Source organism: Cynocephalus volans, chromosome 5 (assembly GCF_027409185.1).
Source record: "Cynocephalus volans isolate mCynVol1 chromosome 5, mCynVol1.pri, whole genome shotgun sequence".
NCBI lineage: Eukaryota > Metazoa > Chordata > Mammalia > Dermoptera > Cynocephalidae > Cynocephalus > Cynocephalus volans.
In genome coordinates this window covers 103,862,237-103,884,777 of record NC_084464.1, presented here as the reverse complement: position 1 = coordinate 103,884,777, position 22,541 = coordinate 103,862,237, and the positions used below count along the sequence as shown (strand labels likewise).

General features: G+C 32.5%; 1 protein-coding gene across 4 annotated transcripts in view; it reads left to right on the top strand.

The window, feature by feature from the left end:
• ASCC3 (activating signal cointegrator 1 complex subunit 3) overlaps positions 1–22,541 on the top strand; it is a 393,541-nt gene that overhangs the window by 27,742 nt on the left and 343,258 nt on the right. For all 4 annotated transcript variants that reach the window (XM_063096828.1, XM_063096829.1, XM_063096826.1 and 1 more), the window contains one exon: positions 5,611–6,170. In XM_063096828.1, the coding sequence (XP_062952898.1) occupies positions 5,611–6,170 (560 nt within the window). The remainder of the gene's footprint in view (positions 1–5,610; positions 6,171–22,541) is intronic.

The window sequence follows — 22,541 nt, the reverse complement described above, 5'->3', positions numbered from 1 at the left end:
ATTTGTAATTAAAACAATCAAGCGTGAGGGATTTTTAGGAATTTAGGGTTTGCAAACCATTGTCTTAATTGAAATAAGGATAAGGTAAATTAAAAATTTAATGTAGCTCCAAGGAACCTTAAAAGCCATGTAGCTCAATTTCTTATTGTAGATGCTCACCTAGCACACAGTAAGTGGCAGCAATTAAGCTGTACTTTGCTTCAATTCTTATTTCACACCATTTTCATCAATTGATTATATTTGAAGGAAGTTATAATTTAAAATTATAATACTGTATACTTAATGCAGGTTACTTTCCCAAGGTTAAAAACAAAACTAAATGAAACAAAACAAATGACTCTGGTAAAGCACCTGAATTTGTACATTGAAATTCATCATATTATTCCAAACTCTGACAACTAAAAAGAATAATTAACACTACTTTAGTTGTAAATTTTCCAAATTCAGAAGTTCTGGACCTACAAGAAGTCCAAACTCATATTCTGGCTGTATGTGATCTGGCCTGGCCTTTCTCTCTGACCTCAATACCATCCTTGCCCTCACCAACTGTGCTTCAGATGCATGGCTTTCTCTTCGTCAAACTCACCGACCCGGGTGCCTGTTTTGGGGTCTTTGCACATGCTGCTCCCTGTGCTGGGAATGTTCTTGTGTTCTAATCTTAGTGCTGGTAGATTTTTTCATGTCATTCGAAACTCAGCTAAAAATTATGTCCCTAATGAAGCCTTCCGTGACCACCAAAGCTCAAGTTGTTACCCAGTCACTTTTTATCTTATAAGCCTCCATAACATTTTCTCCATAATATTTATCATTATTTGGTATTTTGCTTTTTTGTTTATTGCCACTAGGATACAAGTTTCATGAGAAGAGGATCTTATTTTTCTTGTTCAACACTTCATCCCAAGGGAAAATTTAGATCCTTATGTTACCATATGCTGGTTGGCAATTCTGTTCTTTTCACCAACTTTGAAGGGTGTTTCTGTTATAGCACGTAAACTTAAACACTTCTTATTTATGATCATCAAATATTTAAATTTTTTCTTCAGATATTTTGACTTTTTTTTGATACATCATTTAACTATCTTTGGTGTGAAATTTAGTGTAATATTGAATTGAAGTCCTCATTGTTTTAAGTTGTGAAAATATAAGATAAATGTCATGTTTTGCATCTTCAGAAGTTCAAGAGCTTTAATACAAATTGAATTTTCTTAGGCCCAGGGGAAGTAGAGCATACTTTGATGAGAGTTGTGATAGCTTTTGGCATAGAATTACACTGTGTATTTTAAACATATAGAGGCATTTTGGGTTCTTTGGAAAATAGTAGTGAAAATGCAGAAGCTTGGGTTCATCTAGATCACCTTGACTAGGATCTTATTCCTTCTGGTCTTCACTGTCTTTATTTGTAAGATGTTGGGGTCACCTGGATCTGATTAAAGTTCTTCTCAAAAACTGTACAGAGTGCCCTTCTTATTCTTTAGTTCCATTATTAAAATACCTCAGAATACTTAGCAAAAACAGTTATGGAATATTGAGTTTAGTACCATGACTGAATTGTCTCTTTTTATAAATTATGTGGAAATTAAGATTTTTTTAAAAGCAAGTTACTGTTTAGACTATTTACCTAAATATCTCAGGCCACAAGTCAAAAGATATTGTTTTAAATACCAGTCATTAAATGTAATCCTAGTGGTTTTGCCTGTTGTTGAAACATTTGTTTCATACTTAGGGACTAATCAACTGACTGATGTGTTTAAAGGATTGATTATTTTGAGATTTAGTGATTGAAAAGAATATTTCTGTGTCAGATAAAATCTTAGTGTTAGATTTAGGCAAATGCTGTTATACTTACTTTTTAATACTGTGCTTAAGCTGAATAACGATTAGCTTTAGTGAAACTAGTAATAGTAGTCAGCCATTGTTTCTAAATGAAAATGCTGCTGATACTGGAAATGTAATTAAAAACTAGCAACTTTGAAAAGATTAGTCTCATGGGGAAAATGTCCTGTGATTTCTCTTATATTTGTCCTGTAGCACAGATAATTTTGATGTAATTTTATTAAAAAGGTAGAGCAAGAGAATAAAGAAAAACAATTATATTTCATAAGAGTATAATATAGTATAAGGCACTTGTTTAAGACCATGTGTATATTGATTAGTCAGAGTAATAGATACAAGAGTACTTCAAAGAGTTTGTGGAAGAATGGAATTAAAAGATAATACATTCTTTCCATAGACTTTTTGAAATACTCTCATATTTTAAGCTAGCAGAAACATCAGGGAACATGTTGTCTGATCCCATCATTTTGTATGTGAAGAAACAGGGCCCATGGAGTTTAAGTGAACCCTATGGTTTGATGTGTGGTAATGGTAGGCCTAGATCCACATTTTGAAATAGAAACTTGATAGAAATCCTAGATTCTTACCTTTCCTTTTCTTGTGTTCAGAGGCCATGTCCTGCCAAGTACTTTTTAGCTATTCTTAAATTTCCTCTCTCTATATATTTACCATTGCCCTGTTTCAGGCATTTACCATCTGTAGTTTGAACTACTGCAGTAATTTATTGCCACAGCCAGCTTCTTCATAGTCATTAGAGTGATCTTTGTAAAAGGCAAAGATCATATTTATCCCCTGCTTACCCTTTAGACTAAATTTCTTAGAATGACACATAAGAAAAGCTTCTTTATGAATTGACATAATTTACTTTATCATCTCTTTGCTGTTGTATCACATGCAACTTTTACTCCAACATATACAGTGTTTACTATCTTAATTTCCTGAACAGTGCATACTGTTTCTCTCTGTCTGTCTGTCTGTCTATCTCTCTCTCTCTTTCTCTCTCTTTTTTAAAATTTTAACAAACCCTTGTCTCGAGGACTGACTCTCAATAGATTGCCGCAAGGGAGCTGCTCTGTTACATACAAAACCCCGACCCAGAAACAGGTCTTCTACAAATGCTTTAGTACCAGGTTTGCCACGAACATGAGTAGTGTGATGGCCTCCCTGTTTCCCGGGACAAGGGGATTTCCGCACCCCTGTGTGCAGCAGGGCAGGGGACTGGCTATCTGATGCCAGCCAAGGCTCTGTGGAGCTGCCATTTCTCTGTCTTTCATGTGTTAAAATAACTTTCCCTGTTATGTTCAACTGGTGAAATGCTTCTCATCTCTGATGAAATGGCTTAGGCTTCATTCATTCATGTCCTCTTAATTCCTTCTGATCTAGACAGTTCCAGTAGACTATCACCTACTTTTTTTTACAGTACTTTTATTTTTGTTTAATAATTGTTTACCTCTGTTTCCTGCCTGACGGACTGTGAGTGCCGTGCTGATACAGGGATTACAGAGATCACAGCGTCTTTTTACTTAGGTGCCTAATATGCTGCAGGGGATACAGTAGATGTTTAGTAAAGAAATGATGTATCCTCTATGGTGTTCACTACCTCTAATGCTGATAATGTCTTACAAGTGGCAGCTTTTCTCTTTTTTATTTTTAAGTATTTCTCCCAGTTTACATGTAATATAATTTCCATACCTTTTTACAATTTGATTCTGCCCTGAAGATTAATTTAATAATTAAACTTAGCTTTAGGGAGAAAGTATTATAAATTCTTTAAAAATAGTATTCTTGACCTTTATTCTTAGTATATCCAAATACTCACTGTAGGCACAACTATCTCCTCCATGGATTTTGAAAGATAAGCATAAACTTTGTCAATAAATTTTATGTGCTCTAAATAAAAACATTTTTGAAAATAAAGAGGTCAATATTGAGAGTGACAATCAATAAAATGCATTATGTATTAGGCATATATCTCTGTTACTTTGAGTTTTAAATCACCATTTCAGGAGGCTGATAAAATTTGCACAGTGTAGGTAGAAACAAGGAGGAGGTTCAAAAATGGTGGGCAGCTAGGTAGAAAGACCCTATAGTTTCCTGATCAGCTCTGTAACTGAATGTCTCTCCCAAGGCCAGGACAGAATGTTTGAAGTTATCCCAGAACACAGTGATCTAATGATTTCACTCTAGTCTAGATACAGAGCAAGACTCAGCCAAAATTGAACTAGTTATTTTCAGTATTTAAGTTATTTTGCCAAACAAAGGCCTGTTTATTTTGCCTTCTCTAATTTATAACCCCTGATTTATTTGGGTTTTGACATTTTCATGCATCTTATCTTTATAAGTTTGTCTTGAAGAAAGTATGAATCAAAAGGTAGGGTGGACAGGAGTGGCTTGCAAAGTGTGGTTTAGAGCATTTTTGAATCCATATGGTTTGTGAGCTGTCAGGGAAATAATATTAAAATGTGGGAAATTAAAAATTGGATTGTAAAGCACTTTATAAAGCAATGACTAGACAAGGAAGTATAAAAAAGATTGCTGGATCTGGCAATTCTGGCTGATCTTTGCTGAACCACCTATTCAGGACTAGGTACAGTGAAAGAATACGAAAATGTCCACAACATTGTAGTCACCCCCCCCCCCCCTTTTTTTTTCCTTTTAAGTGGTTGGTTGCTACTGGGTGTAATCACCTTGAAAGAGACAGTTGAGCTGGATTCTGAAGCATGAGTAGAATTTGAACAGTCGGAGACCTTGGGGAAAGATAAATAAAAGGGTATGGAAATAGGCCTAAAATAGTAGAGGGGTTTGGTTTTTGGATGTTAAGAAATCTTTTTTGGCTGGAGTAGGAAATGTGTAACAACTAGTAAGGCTGGAAAAAAAATGATGGGGTCAGCTCCTGGCTGTGCAAGAGTTTGGAGTTGAGCTATATACAGTAAGCTGCTCAAGATTTGTGCGTAATGATATTGAAGCTATGCTTTCAGGAAGATACTAGTATTAATTGTATTACTAACTTTACAGTATTACTTTAGATAAGTCACAATGACTTTGTGGGCCTCTTGAATATTTAAATTCTTGTTTTCTGCTCTACGAATATTCTTTGAAGTCTGTCACAAATACAGGTTCTTTTCTTCTTTTATTTGAGAAAATTGGATATGAGAAATTAATGCCTTAAATAAATTAGAGGCTGATCCTTCAACTCCTCTTACTTAGATAAGGAATTTGCTTCTGGCCTCTTTTAACAGTAGCTTTCTGTTGTGTTTTAAAATATAATGAAGTCTATTTTAAACTTATATCCTTGACGGTATTACATGTTTCTGAATGAGAACTATGTAAATCTATTTCTTGCCATCTCAGTCTTCTGGTACAGATTGGAAAGAAAGTTATAAATCTTTGAATTTTCTTTCCAGCTCTGAAAATCTATAATTCTGAATTTTCTTTTGCACCTTACTTTGGTTTATTTAACTAGCTCATCAAATCAGTCTTTAAAATTTGATTTTAAATAAGTTTTAACTAATGTGTCAAACTGTCTTTAGAAAGAGGTAAGAGTTGTTAGTAGTTTTTGTATTTAGATATAGAATAATTGCTAGTAATGATTTAGTTACCTAAAATAATTCTTTGGGAATTTAGGAATGGATTTTTCTGATCTTAAATTGGTTATCTTTATTAATATGTTTTGACTGTTGGATTTACTCAAAAGAATATTGGTAGTAGTGTTTAAAAAATGAGTAACTTGAACCATGATTCAATTGAGCTAATACTGTTTCTTTCATCTTTGTATAGTTGGAACGGATAATGGAAGAGAAGCAATTGAAAGTGGGGCTGCATTTCTCTTCATGACATTTCACTTGAAGGACTGTGTTGGTCACAAGGAGACAAAAGCTATCAAACAGATGTTTGGTCCCTTTCCATCATCATCTGCTACTTCAGCTTGTAATGCTACTAATCGAATTATTTCTCATTTTAGTCAAGATGATCTTATTGCTCTTGTCCAGGTGACAAAAGAGGAAAATAGTGATAGGGGTTTTTTTGGCAAAAACTTAGCATTTTCATTTGACATGCATGACTTGGACCACTTTGATGAACTGCCAGTAAATAGTGAAGCCCAGAAAACTATAAGCCTAGATTACAAAAAGTTTCTGAATGAACATTTTCAGGAGCATTGCATCCCGGAGCTCAAGGCTGTGGAAAAAACAAATGGCTCCTTTTTGTGGTGTGAAGTAGAGAAGTACTTAAATACAACTTTGAAGGAAATGACTGAAGTACCAAGAGTCGAAGATCTTTGCTGTACCTTGTATGATATGCTTGCTTCTGTTAAAAGTGGTGATGAACTTCAGGACGAGGTATAGTTGAAGTTATTGAAGTTTTATATTAATGTTAACTATCTTAATGAAATAGCCTTTTTAAACATGGGTGGTTAGCAAAGGAAGTACTCCCTTAATATTATGCTGTGGTAGTCAGATATATAGTCAAATTGTTTTACATAGCAGGCATGTATATACTTCTCCACTGGGTAATTATAGGAGGACTGCAAGTGTAATAAGTAGTGGGAGAGTCATGGTGTAGTAGTTGAGTGTCCATATGTCCTGGTTACTGGGACAGTCCAGTTTAAATCTGTTGTTCCACTGTAATTAATAGCAGTGCCCTTTTTACTCTGAAAAGTGTGTGGGTTTGAATGAGAAATTATAAGGTCACTCTAGTAATAACTGTTAACATTTGTATGTTATTTTATATTTCTGATAGTTCTGTGATGAAAATATCATAAACTTGAAAATATTAGAAATTTTATCTATAAAGTAATGTACTGATTTAGAAAAAAATTTTTTGACTGATTTCTGTTTGAAGCAATAAAATTGAAAAACAGACTCATCTAGAAATAATTGAACTATTTGGTATTTTAGATCACTTATCCAATAAGGAAATGCATTTTTGTAAGTTTTTCTCTATCATTAAAGACATTATTTTTATTCCTTTCTGCACCACAATTTGGTTACTCAAAGTGATGAGTTACTCTTACTTTCACATAAAAATTTCATCTTGAGGGTTTAGTTTTGTCCTCTATACTGACATTATATTCCGCTCCTAGTACAAATTTAAAGTAATGTCAACCTAATTTTAGTACTGGACAAAGTGAATGAGTAAAGTATTTGATGAAGGATTAGAAGAGATGGCATACTGTTGTAGAAAGGACAGAGGCTTTGAAGTCAGATAGTTTTCCTTTCCCACTTACTGGTTGTAAGACTTTAGGTAATTGAATCTCTCAGAAGCTCACTTTTCTTGTTGGGCTATCTCGAGGAGATACTGATCCAAGATATAGAAGATATCGAGGAGATAATAATCCAAGATATAGAATTGGTGTAAGCATTAAATATGGTATCATGTATGAAACAGTAAGTAGCATATGGTAAATACTCATTATATGGTAGCTCTGATGATTTCTGTTGTTATTATTATTATTACCAGAATTAAGAATTTTAAAATCACATGAGTATAAGTCAGGAATATAGAAAAAAAAAAATACTAGCTATTTTTTTTCAGAGAAAAATTAATGTAGCGAATTAGCTAACTAGGTATTGGAGGACTAAATAAACCCTTAATAATGATAGGTGTTACGCTGATTAATGTTAGTTTGGAAATAAGTTGTGTGGTTAATTCTGTGATCGGTCTCATTTACCTTTAATGCTTTACACTTGGACCCATTCCACATTATTAAATGTTTTCTCTAACATTCTCTTAGTAATCATATTGTTTTAAAAACTTTACTGATATTTGCTTATCATAATTGAATACATAGCAGTTACCCTGTTATGATTATAGTAAACTGAAACTTCAAATGTTGAACTAATGGATGTTTTATTTTCTGAGTGAGCCATGAAACTATCCTTTTTACTTTTCAATATCTAGAGTGAAGTTTGTATTTCTTAGTTCTTCACCACAATTTTGAAGTATGTAACTGAATCTGATTGTTGAATGGGGGCATATTTTCTAGTTCTCAAGATTTTTTCACAATCTGTGTTTCATTGCAAGGTCAAACTAAATTTATGCATGCATTCATTCATTACATATTTATTGTATGCTTCGTGTGCTTCCTATGTTTCTAGGTATAGTGCTACAGGACATAAAAGGAAGAATAAGAGAGCAGCCTTGCTCTCAGGGAACTAATTGTTTGGCAGGAGGATACATATTAACAAGTAACTGTACTCAAATATGATAGGTATTCTAATACTCCACGTAAAGAAAATGGGGGTATAAAAAAACAAGTCATAGATCCTGTACAGAGGTTAGTATGGTACGAAAAGTATTCATAAGGAAGGTTGAGCTTGAGTCACTTCTTAAAATATGAGATTTAACTTTTTCAAGTGGACCAGCAAGGTAGGGAGCATATTTCAGGCTTGAGAAAGAACACAGTGTGCTTAGAGAGCTGCAATTATGTACAGCAAGAGTGCAGGATGCAAAGGGGGTGTGGTGAGAGACAGGGTTTGCAAATAGGTAAGAGCTAAATAAGGTAAGACCTTGTATATCTTGTTTAAGTGGAATGTAATCCATTATGAAGCCTGTATGGTCTGGTTCAGTGATTTTTAATGGGTTTGATGGATAGTTTAATATGTAAGTGAATGTCTCACATTTTGCCAGTGGCTTGAGTAGTAGTAGAGTTTTAAATGGTTCATCCCCTCAACATTTTGATTTTTCTCTTTGTTAGTGAAAATTAATAATCATTATGGTAATCGTTTATTATATAGTAAAGATTATTCATGCTTTATATTTTAGATCCTTTTCTGTGCAATTATATTCTGTTGTTATAGCAAATTTTCTGTATAATATTGAAGTGATGTTTCAGTATGAAAATGATGTTTCAATGCAATTCCTCTTAACCAGTGTTATTTTCACTTTAGGGTGTGCTATACCTTCTGTGTTGTCTATTTTAAATCTTTCACTTAAGTTTGGAAAGATGATAATCAGTTCACATGATAGTGTAGTTATTTCTATTTCTTTTTAAGCTTCTACCTATTTATTTAAATAGGAATATTTAAATAACCATGCTGTGTTGTTGCTCCAGAAATTTAGCAGAACCATGGAACATATTTTTATTCGTAACTTAAAAGAAGCATGCAAAAAGCTACTTCTATGCTAAAGTCATTTTTGCTCCTTAATATGGGATTTCCCAGCTCTGAGTATAGCTTATTTACCTAATGATTAATTGGTGATAAAGCTGTTTTCAAGAGCTAACCATTTAAAGTTTTTTTTCCCAAAGGCCTTTATGTTATTGTTCAACTAGTGTTATAAACAAGGGAATAAAAACTATATGCATATGATGAAGTTTACCACAAAGATGGTGCAACAAAGGTTCCAGTCTGAAATATATGGAAAGGAATAATGCTAATGACAATATAATAATAATGACTGACATTAATGTATGACAAAAGGTATTATGTTAAGTGTTTTATGTGCAAGACTTCATTTAATCTTTATAGCAATGCTTTGAGGTAGGCAGATTAAAGACTGTTAGAAGCCCTAAGAACTGAACCGGTTATATATACTCTGAGGCGCTTCTCCTCTCCTCCCATATGTGAATAAAATATTTTTAAAAATAGCATACTAAAGTAAACATAATAAAGTCTAAAAAATTTTTATTTATTATCGTGGTGGCGAAGTTAATGTCTTTTTCAAACATTAATTTTTTTCTTTTTTTGAGATTAGTCAAGTGCAGTAGTGAGAAGGGTGGAAAGAGTTTGATCTGTAATTGACCATGAACAATCAATTGAAATAACTCCCTAGCTTCTGATCAGCCCAAATTCTTTAAAAAAAAGTTTTTCTAATTTTTTGGTACCTCTGCTTTGCTGGTACTTTAAGGAAATGCTTTGTTGGCCTTATGGATTATTGCTTACTGGAGTTAGGTATTTTATAGATTAGCAAACTGAATTTAGAGATGAGGGGAAATTTGCCTGAGGTTATAGAATAAGTTGTGGATCCAAGATATAAATTCTGACATTCTGGCTCCAGTGTGCATTTTCTTTGTCAAGAAGTAGATCTGTACATTTTCCTCTGTTTGGTGATTTGAAGCATCTAACATCTTATATGAGAGTACTTCAAAATGTTCATAGAAAAATGGAATGAAAAGATAATAAGAATTATTCTGTGAGCTTTCTGAAGATCCATAGTATATGAGGGGGAATCTTTGGCATTTACTCTTAATTCAGTTTCTTTAGAAGCAATGCCTTCTCCTTTTAGAGTTCCAGATAAGGAATTGGCTGGGATAGGTGAAAGGATGAAACCTTTAACCCTGTTGAAGATGAATTTCAATAATTTTGTAGGGAATTAATTATATTTAAAGTACTTCTGTGTTCTTCTGGGTGTTGAACTAATAAAACAACCCACTTCTTAGCTTTTCCCAATACCATTCTCTCCCCCCCCCCCCCCCCCGCTTTGAGCCTCTAAGTTACTCTCTTCTAAAGGCTTTTCTTGTTTTGACCTCTGACTCAAGTATTCTCTGTTAAGGCTATAGTCATTATGAATAAGTCTTAAAAACTGATTGCCTAGAAACTCTTTAAGGTTCTTTATGCTCTTGAAATTTATTATTTTTTAAAATGTTTATTACAGGGCTGGCTGGTTAGCTCAGTTGGTTAGAGTGTGGTGCTGGTTACACTAAGGTCCAGGGTTTGATACCTGTACCAGCCAGCCACTAAAAAAACAAAAACAAACAAATATTTATTACAGTTATGCATTCTAACCCCCAGAAGCAACTAAAACTTAACCATTTTATGATATTTTCTTAATCAAGACCTGTCTGTTATTTGTGTAGACATTCCTGCTGCTGCTGTTCCATAACCAGAATTTTAGCACTAGGGTTAGTTCTATTGGGATTGTATAGTTAAGGGACTTTCAACAGAAACTTTCCCTGAAGAAAGTAGTAGTATTAGTAACAGTAAAGCTGCCATGTTTTGAGTGCCTGTTTTGTGTGGGCGTGGACCAGTAAGTATGTCACCCCTGATGTAACCTTTCCTCATAGTCCTGCAAGATGTAGGAGTGGTATCCTCTGAATGAAGATGAAAAAATCTGGGGCTCAGTTGTTTACTAACATCACAAAGCAAGACAATGAGAGAAATTTTGGGACTTTTTCTCAATATAGGTCTATCATTCCTATCTAGTACACCATCAGATTTTTTGAAGAGAAAGGCCTTAACTGACAAGACTCTTTGAAAGAATTTCTTTTCTTATAAAACCGGGTCAGATTTGTCTCTGCTTACATGTTGTTGATGGCAAATTGCTAAGCTCTTGTGAACCTCAGTTCCCTAATATGTAAAATATTTGCTTCACAAAGTTGCTGAGAGGATTTGTGAGATAATATATTTGAAGCACCTACCATAATGTTTCACAAAGTGTAAGCTCTCAAATGTTAGCGCCATATATTTGCACATATCAAAGTTTTGAGTGTGTACCTTATAGAGCAAATAAATTTTTATTCCTTATTATATGTGAACATTTCAAGTAATTAATAAAATGATGCTTAAGGAGTATTTTTTTTTTCTTTCTGTTTTGCTCTTTTATGTCTCACTATCCTAAAGAAAATCTTTTAAATTCAGTTTTTGAAGTAAGTTCTGATTGTTAACAGTCTTTGGTGAAATACAAAAGATTTTAATAGGAAAACACTTGAGAAATATGTAAAGTGGGATCTGAAAGGCTGGCATATTGGAGATGTATTGGGGTATACATATCTCTTAGTATTAATTCAATATTAAACGCTATTTGCGGAGCAATTAAAGCCGTGTAAATATTGATGGAGTTATTGTATAATCAGTTCTTCTAAAAAGTGAATGTTGAGTTTTATTGATAGGATCATAGTTTGCTTTTGTGCAAATGGGCTGCTTCTTTATAGCATTTGTGATTTGACATTTGCAGTTAGCATTATCTCTTGACTCTCTGCAGATGGTTTTACTCGACCCATGCATTTTCATTTCTGAACCTAACCCTGTTCCAGATACATGCCTGATCCCCAAAAGTGGGAGTTATTTGGTTAGATTGTCTTCTGAGGAAAGACAATATTATTTGCATCATAAGTGATTCTAACATCCTTTGGAATTTTGATGTAGAATAATTAGCATGGTTTAATACAGTGGTTCTCAAAAACTTCTTTACACGCTCAAGCTCAAAAATTACTGAAGACCTCGTGGAGCTTTTCTATATGTTATTTAGCTCTATGAATGTTTGTTGTATTAGTAATTAAAAATGAAAAAAATGTTAATATATTAAATGATTTAATGTGTTTATTAAATCATTTAAAATAATCATACTAAATTCGTTACATTAATATAAATACAATTTCATGAAAAATAACTATTTTCTAAAATAAAAAAATGTATGAAGGGTGGCATTGTATTACATTTCTGCAAATTATTTCAGTGTCTGGCTTAATAGAAGACAGCCAGATTCCCATGTTTGTTTCTGCATTCAATCTGTTCTGATTTATATTATATTATGTAGCCTCTGCAAAACCTCATTCACTTTATACTCATGGGAAGGTGAGTATGAAAAAGGCAGTTAATATTTTAGTATTATTATGAAAATAATTTTGACCTAGTGGACCTTCTGAAAGGCTCATAGAGATACCAGACCATACTTTGAGAACCACTGATTTAATGTATTACAGTTAGGCAAAGAGGGTGTAGTGGTTTTTGTTTCGTTTTGCTAAAGCATTTAAAATATTACTATGCTGAAAGACTAATATTAATGCTGTATGAAAAGGTTCTCCATATATTAGTTTCTATACATTTTTGGTAGCCTTAGTACTGCTGAGCAATGAGGAGGACATCAACGTCAAACAGGTTGGAAATAAAATAACATCCCTTCGGCTATGAAGACCAATCTTTCCACCAAATAATCAGAAGAGACTACCTTCTCCCCCAGTCGAAAATTATACTTTACGAGAATGTTTAGAATCATAGAATTTCCCCAATGTAGTATTTGTGTGTTTAACATTGTGTCCAAATGGATCCCCATGTAATGAGATATACTTATTCTAATGAAGAGTTTCTCATTTTTAACAGGCATCCCAACTCTTTCTGGAGTTGTTTTCTCATATATTATTTATTTTGCTAAACTGATACTACTCCTATTGGTTCTGCCTTTTTAGTACAATAGGGCAACAAAGTTATAGACACCTACTCTTACATGACTATGTTTTAGACATATGATGGCAGTATGTTTTTCATTTCTTAGTCTTTTTTTTTTAAAGTGAAAAATTCCTTCAGTTTTCCTCTATTTTGATATTTAGATACATTTGTTCAGTGTTCTAATAGTATTGACATGTAGAACTCTTTAAACCATCTTGTGTTCGAAGATGTCACACTGTCAGTTGCTTTGCCAATCTAAGAATGATCAATTTAATAATCTCATAGGAAAAGAATTAAGATTATTTTGACATGATTTAAAAATCCTGCTGTCTGTTCTGTTATATTGCCATATGCTGAGGTTAAGCTTACAATTAAAATTAAGTAGTTTTCACAGTCCACGGTTTTTGTCTCTTTTTATTTTTTTCAAATTGGGGACTTTTGTCTTCATCTGGCAATTACGTTTTTCTTCATTATTTTTCAGAGATATCAGTGATTTTTAGATCAAATATGTAAGTGTTTCCTGAACCTTGTGATGTGGTGCATCAAGGCTTGAATACCTGAATTTATTTAAAGAGGCTAGGATATTCCTTAATACTTTCTATCTTACTGTAGGTGACATTCCGTATTTATGGTTTTTGTTCTGCTCTTTCCTGTTTTAAGCTAATATTCTTTGTAAGAGAAATGCAAGCGAAATGAGAATTCACTACTGCTCCCATCTTCCCCAAGGAAAGATCATTTCCTGGTTTTATTTCCTCGCTTTAGGCATTGATAAAAGGACTTTTTATTTCTTTCTATTTGTGTGCTTAGATTTTTTAGAGCTTTAACCTTGTAGGAACACTATTATAGATTTTAAAAATGTATATGTATAAATGTATTTCTTTTTTATTGTGATTTTGCTGCCGTGTTTTCTCTCAAATCCCTCTAATTTTTTTTTAGCTTATGGCTGTTAGTGTATAACCCTACAAAATTCATTTTTTTCTCTTTTATTTTTTTTCAGGATTGTAGTGGAAAGTTTGGTTTTTAACACCACCCATATTTTTATGTAACTTTTTCTAACTTCAAAAAATAGATCATCATTGTAGAACATTTAGAATATTTATAAACAAAATGCAGGAATGAAGTCATCTGTAGTCTCACCATTATCCATTCATAACCACTGCAATTATTTTGGAGTATATATTTTTAAAATATAAATACTTTAAACTTTGGGTCATACAGTATATATAATTTTGAAGCTACTTTTTTGTTTTTTTATGACAATATTCTATTGTATGATAATTTTTAGGAGTATTAGATTTATGTCATGTTCTAGTTTATTAAGTTCTCTGCTATTGAAGATTTAAGTTTCATCTATCTTTTTGATATTATAAATATCATTGCAGTAGACTCTCATGCTAAATATTTACTTATACATATTTTTTCCTTGAATTATATTACTATCAGTGAAAATTTTACATCCAGAAGTACTGACAAAATACTTTCCTGAATCTACCAGTTTACATTTGTAACTATAGTGTATAGGAGTGTTCCTGTACTTACATCCTTAACAATCCTATATATTATACTTAAAAATCCTTGCCTGTATAATAGGAGAATGCTATCTCACTGTTTCATTTAAATTTTCTATTAATTTTTATATTATCTTTTTTCTTACTTTAATTTATCAATATACAATATAGTCGATTTTCATGTCCCTTTATCAATTCCTCCTTTTCCTCCCTCTCTCTCCCCCCTCCCCACATCAATATCATATCTGTTCACTTGTCTTAACAAAATCAAGGAATTGTTGTGATTGTTGTGTTTTCTCTCCCCAACCACCCCTCATTCATTTGTTTATTTACTTATTTATTTTTATTAGGTCCCATAAATAAGTGAGAACATGTGGTATTTCTCTTTTTGTGCCTGGCTTATTTCACTTAATATAATTCTCTCTAAGTCCATCCATGTCACTGTGAATGGTAGTATTTCATTTTTTTTTTTATAGCAGAATAGTATTCCATTGTGTAGATATACCACATTTTCCTTATCCACTCATCCAATGATGGGCATTTAGGCTGGTTCCATCTCTTGGCTATTGTAAATAATGCTGCAATAAACATGGGAGTACAGTTATCCCTTTGACATGATCATTTCCATTCCTCTGGGTATATACCCAGCAGTGGAATAGCTGCACATCCAATAAAAAAAAAAGTAAGTAAATAAATAAATAAATAATGGTTATGTTAAGAAAAAAAAAAAAAGAAATATGGGAAAAGTAGTGAACTAATGGATGCAAAATTATGCTATCTATCCTAAGTGAATCATTGTGCAGTATATGCATGCATTGAAAACATACTGTACCCCATAAACATGTAAAAATAAATGTTAAAATATTTTAAATTTAAAAATAAACATTTGGTATTGTTACTGAGGTTAAAGATTTTCATGTATTCGTAGACCACTTAGTGTTTTCTTGTGAGAAATGCCTATTTTCATTTGGTGAAGTTCAGTTACTTTTTTTTATTTATAAGAGGATTTATATTGAGATTTTGAAAAGTCTACATATATTTTAAGTGTTCAAGTAGGTAGTTCTATTCATCTTTTCATTTAGAAATCTTTTGGTGTTAGGCTTAGTAAGGCAATCCCTAAGACATGACTGAACCACCCATCTTTATTGAACTTTTTTCCTTTTTAGTTTCACTGGTTTGGGGTGGAATGTTATTTGGTTTTATTTGTTATTTTGTTTTTGTTTTTATGGAATGTTATTTGGATCAGATGTATCTTTTCTCTGTTTTTAATTTGTGGGTATGTATATGAATATGTCCTTATTGTACACTCTAAAATGATATGGCCATTTTCTCCCAAGGTTCTTGTTATTTCCACATTGTCTACTATTTTAGGTTATTCATTACTACTTTTACTCTAAAAAGAATGAAATTTTTATGAGGAAAACTCAATAAACTCAAACATTTGTTTTACTTTTAGCCGAATGTAACATTCAGCTTACTTAGGAAAAGTCAAGATTGATTTTAAATGTTATAATCTATATTAGGAAAGCATTAGCCATATCTTTTATTTATTTTGGTTGTTTGTCCCCTGCCCCTCCACCCCTTTTCCTTTATAGCTCAAATTGTTAGAATGATGGGCCTGGATATGACTTGATGAAATAGATAAATATAAGGTCAAATACTTGTATCCAGGAATATTGTTAATCCGGACAGGAAGATCTGTTTTAGCAGCTGCATCTGTAAAAAAAAAAAAAAATCACTGTGACTCAGCCTAGGTGCTGTGATTCAAATGGTTAAAAGCATGGACTTTGAGATTAGACACATGTATGAGTCCTAGCTCTGCCGCTTATAAACTACTTGACCTTGGCCATATCACTTTGCTAAGCCTTAGTTTTCTTTCTTGTTAGGTGCAGAAAGTAACAGTGCTTACCATATAGGTTGATATAATACACTTGAAGCACTTAGAGTAGTGCCTGGCAGATGGTGAGTGCTGCATATGTATTGTCTATTTAAGTAGTCTTAAATAGCTAGCAAATAATATAATTTTATTGTTAAAAATAGTAATATACATGGGCAATGATTTTAATTGTGTTCGTTTTTGTACCCTTTAGACCTCAACTGTCTGGCACACTTTAAGGGAGCTAAAATCCTACTGAACTTATATAGACAAGAGTGATCAGGTTGGGGAAGGAAATAGAAATCATGTTATATAATGAACACTTGAAAAAAACTACTGCTGGTTGTCCTTTTGAAGAGAAAGCTATGGTGGGATAGGAAAATGAACATAAGACTTGAAGAGCTGTGTGTGGAAGAAGGGTGGTCCAAGGGTTATAATTAGGATGTCTGGGTAGAAGGTACATGAGGATAGATCTCAGCTCAGGCAAACCTTTTCAATTTTCAGGGTCCTTTTAATATTATGAGCTCTTATGATGAGTAATGAGATTTGTTATTGGAGTTGTAGAAGCATATTTAAATCATCACTTTGTTGGAATTTGTAGAAGGTTGGATTTTGATGACTATTAAAATACCTGTCAGCTCCAAGAGATTTTGAGGTCATTTATCATCTTGTTGTAATTATGAGTAAAAATATATTATTAATATATCAAGCTCACAATGAGGACTTAAAAATACTTGCTGTTTCCAATTTGTAGCAATGACAGATTCCAAAATATTTTGCTCTTAATTGGAATGGTTACTCAAGGAGAACATTTTGTCAAATTTCATACTTTTCTGTTTGATGCTGTTCTCTCATTCATTCATTCAATCATTTATTCTCTAGCATGTGCCACATACTCTTAAGTTTTGGGAGATAAAAGTAATCTAACAGCCTTTCTGTCCATGGATGCCGAGGAAGCATCATTAAAGTCTCTTCCCACTGCCATCATGTCTAAGTCAGAGTCTCCTAAAGAGCTGGAACAGCTGCAGAAGCTTTTCATTGGAGGGTTGAGCTTTGAAACAACTGATGAGAGTCTCAGGTGCCATTTTGAGCAAACTTCAGTGGTCATGGTGGCTTTGGTGGCAGCCATGGTGGTGGTGGATATGGTGGCAGTGGGGATGGCTATAATGGATTTGGTAACGATGGGAGCAATTTTGGAGGTTGTGGAAGCTACAGTGATTTTGGCAGTTACAACAATCAGTCTTCAAATTTTGGACCCATGAAGGGAGGAGATTTTGGAATCAGAAGCTCTGGCCCTTATGGTGGTGGAGGTCAATACTTTGCCAAACCATAAAAACAAGGTGGCTGTTGTGGTTCCAACAGCGGCAGTAGCTATGGCAGTGGCAGGAGGTTTTAATTAACTTCCAGGAAACAATGCTTAGTAGGAGAGGAGAGCCAGACAAGTGACAGGGAAGTTACAGGTTACAACAGATTTGTGAACTCAGCCAAGCACAGTGGTGGCAGGGTCTAGCTGCTACAAAGAAGACATATTTTAGACAATACTCATGTGTATGGGCAAAAAAACCTCAAGGACCGTATTTGTGACTAATTTTATAACAGGTTATTTTAGTTTCTGTTCTGTGGAACATGTGAAGCATTCCAACAAAGGGTTTTAATATAGAATTTTTTTTTTTTTGCACTCATGCTGTTGATTGCTAAATGTAATAGTCTGATCATGATGCTGGATAAATGTCTTTTTTTGAAAAAACTAAAAATAAAAGTAATCTAACAAAGTTTAGTCAACCCGCTCCCATTATTTGGCTTCCTTAAGTCTCCTCCTCTTGGAACTTTCATATATACATTTATAAAGGGAATGGGCAGAAAAATTGTATTTGATATGATGAATGCTGTTAAAACTAATTTTAAGGAACACATGGATTTTATATATCGAGAGTTACCTGTAATATATTAATATGGGAAAGAAATAAGATAAATTTTATTAGTAAAATACAGGATAAATTTCTTTTAGTAGTATTTGAGGTGAATAAAAACATTTTGGAAAATATTTTGTCAGTTTGTAAACATAACTAAGTATGATTATTAGATTTAGAAACTGCTGTAAGCATTCACTGAAATATTTAAGATTTAATACATTAATATTGTTCAGTTTTGTATGTGTATGTGTGTGTGTGCCCACACACACAAATAATGGCTGTTAACTTGTTTCCTCTGAGGCAATTAAAGTTAGCATATCTTCTTTCTAAGAGTCAAGGAAGCTATCAATTTACCATGTACTAGGGTACTTCAAAAAGTTTGTGGAAAGATTTGTATTATTTTTTAATTCTATTTTTCCATGAACTTTTCGATGTAACCCTGTACATGAAAATGTATAAAGTAAGCTTTTAAAAGTATAGTGGTATCTCACTTACTACACATCTAATTACTTATAGTATGTAGGGAATAAATAATGTTTACATTCCAAGTGTCTTTAAGTTGTAAGTGACCTTGGTTTTAGCTTTGTTAAATTATATTAGGTTAAATACCTGTAAATATTGAGTATTAGTTATTCTGAAAAGATAATTTATCTAATTCTCTGCAAGCAACAATTTGCATAGCACATTTCTTTTCTTGAGATAAATGCTATCCTAATTTTTGCAGTCATTTTCTTATGTTATCTATGACTATTTTAAAGTGTATGAATGTTTAATAATTTTCTATGCCTAAACCAAACTAAGAATAATTTATAAAGTTTTACATAATATTGTCTGCTTTTTAAAATTGTCCAGTACACAGCTGCACATGAATTGTCAACTCAAAACTTTTTTCAGAGTTGTTCAAGTTTTAACATTTTCTTCTTTTATCATAGTTAATTATTCTTAGCTTTTACTATAAACATTTTTTTTCATTTTACGAATCTAAAATTGCTCATTATCTCAAAGAAAAATATTCTCTAAATTGAATAGTTTTTCTTTGTGTACTGTGCTTACTGTAATGTATAATATATAGTATTTATTACTTTAATTTGTAGAACAACTCTAATTTTAAAATGCATGTCTCTGTATAATTTAAGAAGGAAATGCATGAGTTTCCTTTAGTTTAATTTTTAATACTAAGAATGACTCTTTTTTTTTTTTTTTTTTTTTTTTTTTTTGCAGCCTTGTTGGATAGGCACTGATGCATTATATGGAATTTAGATCCTTATACTATGGTTAGAACCCCAGCCTGAGTAGAGAATCTGTAATTTATCCTGTTTTAATACCTAAAATTTCTCAAGCTTTGTAAAATAAGCTTCTGGAACTATCTTACTTTTTCCTTTTCTAAAAAGTTTCTGTAAGAAAGCTGTGATCTAGTCCATGAAGGTTTAATGCTAGTGTGCCTCTAAAACTATGTGGTCTGGTGTCTTTTTGGAGGGCAGACTTTGATTACCAATCCAAATTTTCCAGTCTGTTTTATTCAGATTTTCTATTTCTTCCTAAGTTTGACAATTATCCAAGTATTCTTCTATGAAATTAGCCATTTCATCTGAGTACTCAGCCTTTTGCTGTAGTTATTCATAAAGTACTTTTTTTAAAAAAAAAGTTTTACACTAGCTTTTAGTTATGTTGCCGCTTTCTTTCTTAATGTCTGCCTTTTCTCTACTTTTCTTCTCGCTTTTCCTAGTGTTTGCTTTGTTTTCAGATAACCAGCTTTTGGTTTTGTTGCTCTTCTCTTTATTTTTATTTTTTTCACATATGTTTCAGCTTTTATTCATATGGCATATATTAGTTTCAAATAATAAGACATCTGACAGTTTTCCAGTCTATAAATAAATAAGAGGTTGATATAACCCTGAATGTCTTTTAGTTACACCCAATAACAGGTAAATTTGTTTCACAGTGGTAATGGGTTTCTTCTTTAAAATTTTTAAATGTTTGCAACTGCTTGTTTTCTTATGCTGTCAATAATCATGACAATACTGGAAGTACCCTAAAAATATAAAGTGACCTCAAGGACATTAATTTTATTGTATGTGACAAATAAAATAAATTCCAATGAGAAATTTCAGAAAAAATGTGTATTTTATGACCCAATGACTAAAACTGATAGAAAACAACCCTATACTGATCACTAATTCCCTTTTTTCATTATTTACTCATTTTCTCTATAGAGATTTAAGCATCTTTTTTATCTAAGGCATTGTGCTATATAGTTTTGGTTTAAGCCACAAGTGGATAATCCTTCAGATTTATAAAAAATTATTAATAGCGAGAGAATAATCACCTTGATTGATAAATCTTTATAATTCTTTTTTTCTTGAATTTAATACCACCTTTTGTTTTTAATTACTAGATTTTTTTTAGAGCAGTTGGAGGTTTCCAGAAAAATTGAGCAAAAAGTATTGAGTTCCTGTATATCCCCTGCCCGCATTTCCCCCTATCATTAACATCGTGCATTAGTGTGGTACATTTGTTACAATTGATGAGCCAATAGTGATACCATATTTTAAATAAAATCTATAGTTTACATCAGGATTGACTCTTGGTGTTATAGAGGTTTTGGCAAATGTATAGTGACATGTATCCACCATCACAGCATCATACAGAATAGTTTTACCTCTCTAAAAATCTTTCTTGGTGCTCTGCATTTTTATCCCCCTCTCCCACCCCCCCTCTGCAACTACTGAATTTTTACTGTCTCCATAGTTACTACGCCTTTTCCGGAATGTCATACAGTATGTATCCTTTTCAGAGTGGCTTATTTTACTTACCAATTTGCATTTAAGATTCGTCCATGTCTTTTCATGCTTGATAGCTCATTTCTTTTTAGCACTGAATACTACTCCATTATAAGGTTGTAGCACAGTTTGTTTGTCCATTCACCTATTGAAGCACATCTTGGTTGCTTCTAAGTTTTGGCAATTAAAAAATTGAAAAATGTCTTTATTTTTTATTTCATTAAATTCTGCTCTTTATTTTTCTTCTTTCTGTTTTCTTTATTTTTGCTTGGCTCTATTTCTTTGTGAACACTTTCCTCATTTATTTACAATCTTTTCAAAATTTCTACAGTTAAGTAGTGTTCTAATTGTATTTGATTTGATATGTAATTTTCGTTGTTCACTTGTAATCCAGAAACTATTTAGATGAGCAGCTTTTGGTTTCTAAGCTTTTGGGCTTACCATTCTGCCCCCCTACCTTCTTTTCTATTGTTTGTTGGATTGATAAACTTTTTATATTCCCTTTAATCTTTTTTTGGTTTTGAAGGTAGTAGATTAAATTTCACTTTTAGTGAGTACTCTTAAATTTGTTTTAAATGTAAGTGGGTAAATGCTTCTTCCACCCATTGAATACCTTCCTCTTGTCCATTTTACTATTATTTAGAGTTTTAGTTTGTTGTTTTTAAGATGAAAAATGGTATATTTGTTTTTAGAGTGTATAATTAATGAAATTTACTGGCATATTTTGAGTGTGCTCACTGTTGTTTCTTATATTCCATGACTTTCCTTTGGATTCATTATTCTTACTTCAGTACTTAGGAATTTTTTTAGAGAGGTTTAGTGGGTGACAAGTTTTTCGTCTTTGTATGTCTGAAAATGTTCTAACTTTGTCCTCATTCGTGAGTAATAGTCTAGTTGGTGGTTAAATTCTAGGTTGACAATCATTCTCTCAGCACTTAAATTTAATACTCCACTGACTTCCAGCATCATTTATGGTGCTGATGAAAGACTTGCTGTAATCCAGTTTGTCATTCCTTTATAAGAATTCAGCCTGCATATTCACGTCTGTCTACAATACTAGAAAATTCCAGACTATAATCTTTTCAAATATTGGCTTCCTGCCATTCTCTCTACTCTTCATCTTTTCAAAATTCTTTTATGGATATACTGGAACCTCCCACTATATACTCCATGTTTCTTCAGTGCTTTTAAAATATTTTTTATCTACTTGCCTCTCTCTCACTTTTGGGTGAATTCTTAGTACTGAGTGGAATTTTATTTTAGTGATTATTTTTTATTCCTACATTTCTGCCTTTTAAAAATATATATATATCTACCAGTTCTTGTTTTACATGTTTTGTTTCATGAAGTTTTTAAACTAAGCAACTGCTTTGTTTATCTTTTTCAGCTTCATAATACACTTATTTTAAACTGTCACATTTTTCCGTATTACTTTCTTCTGGAGGGAAATTTTATTGTTGATTTTGTTGACTGTAACTTTTAGTATACAATGTTTTATAATTTTAATTTTTAGACTCATGTTGACTTGA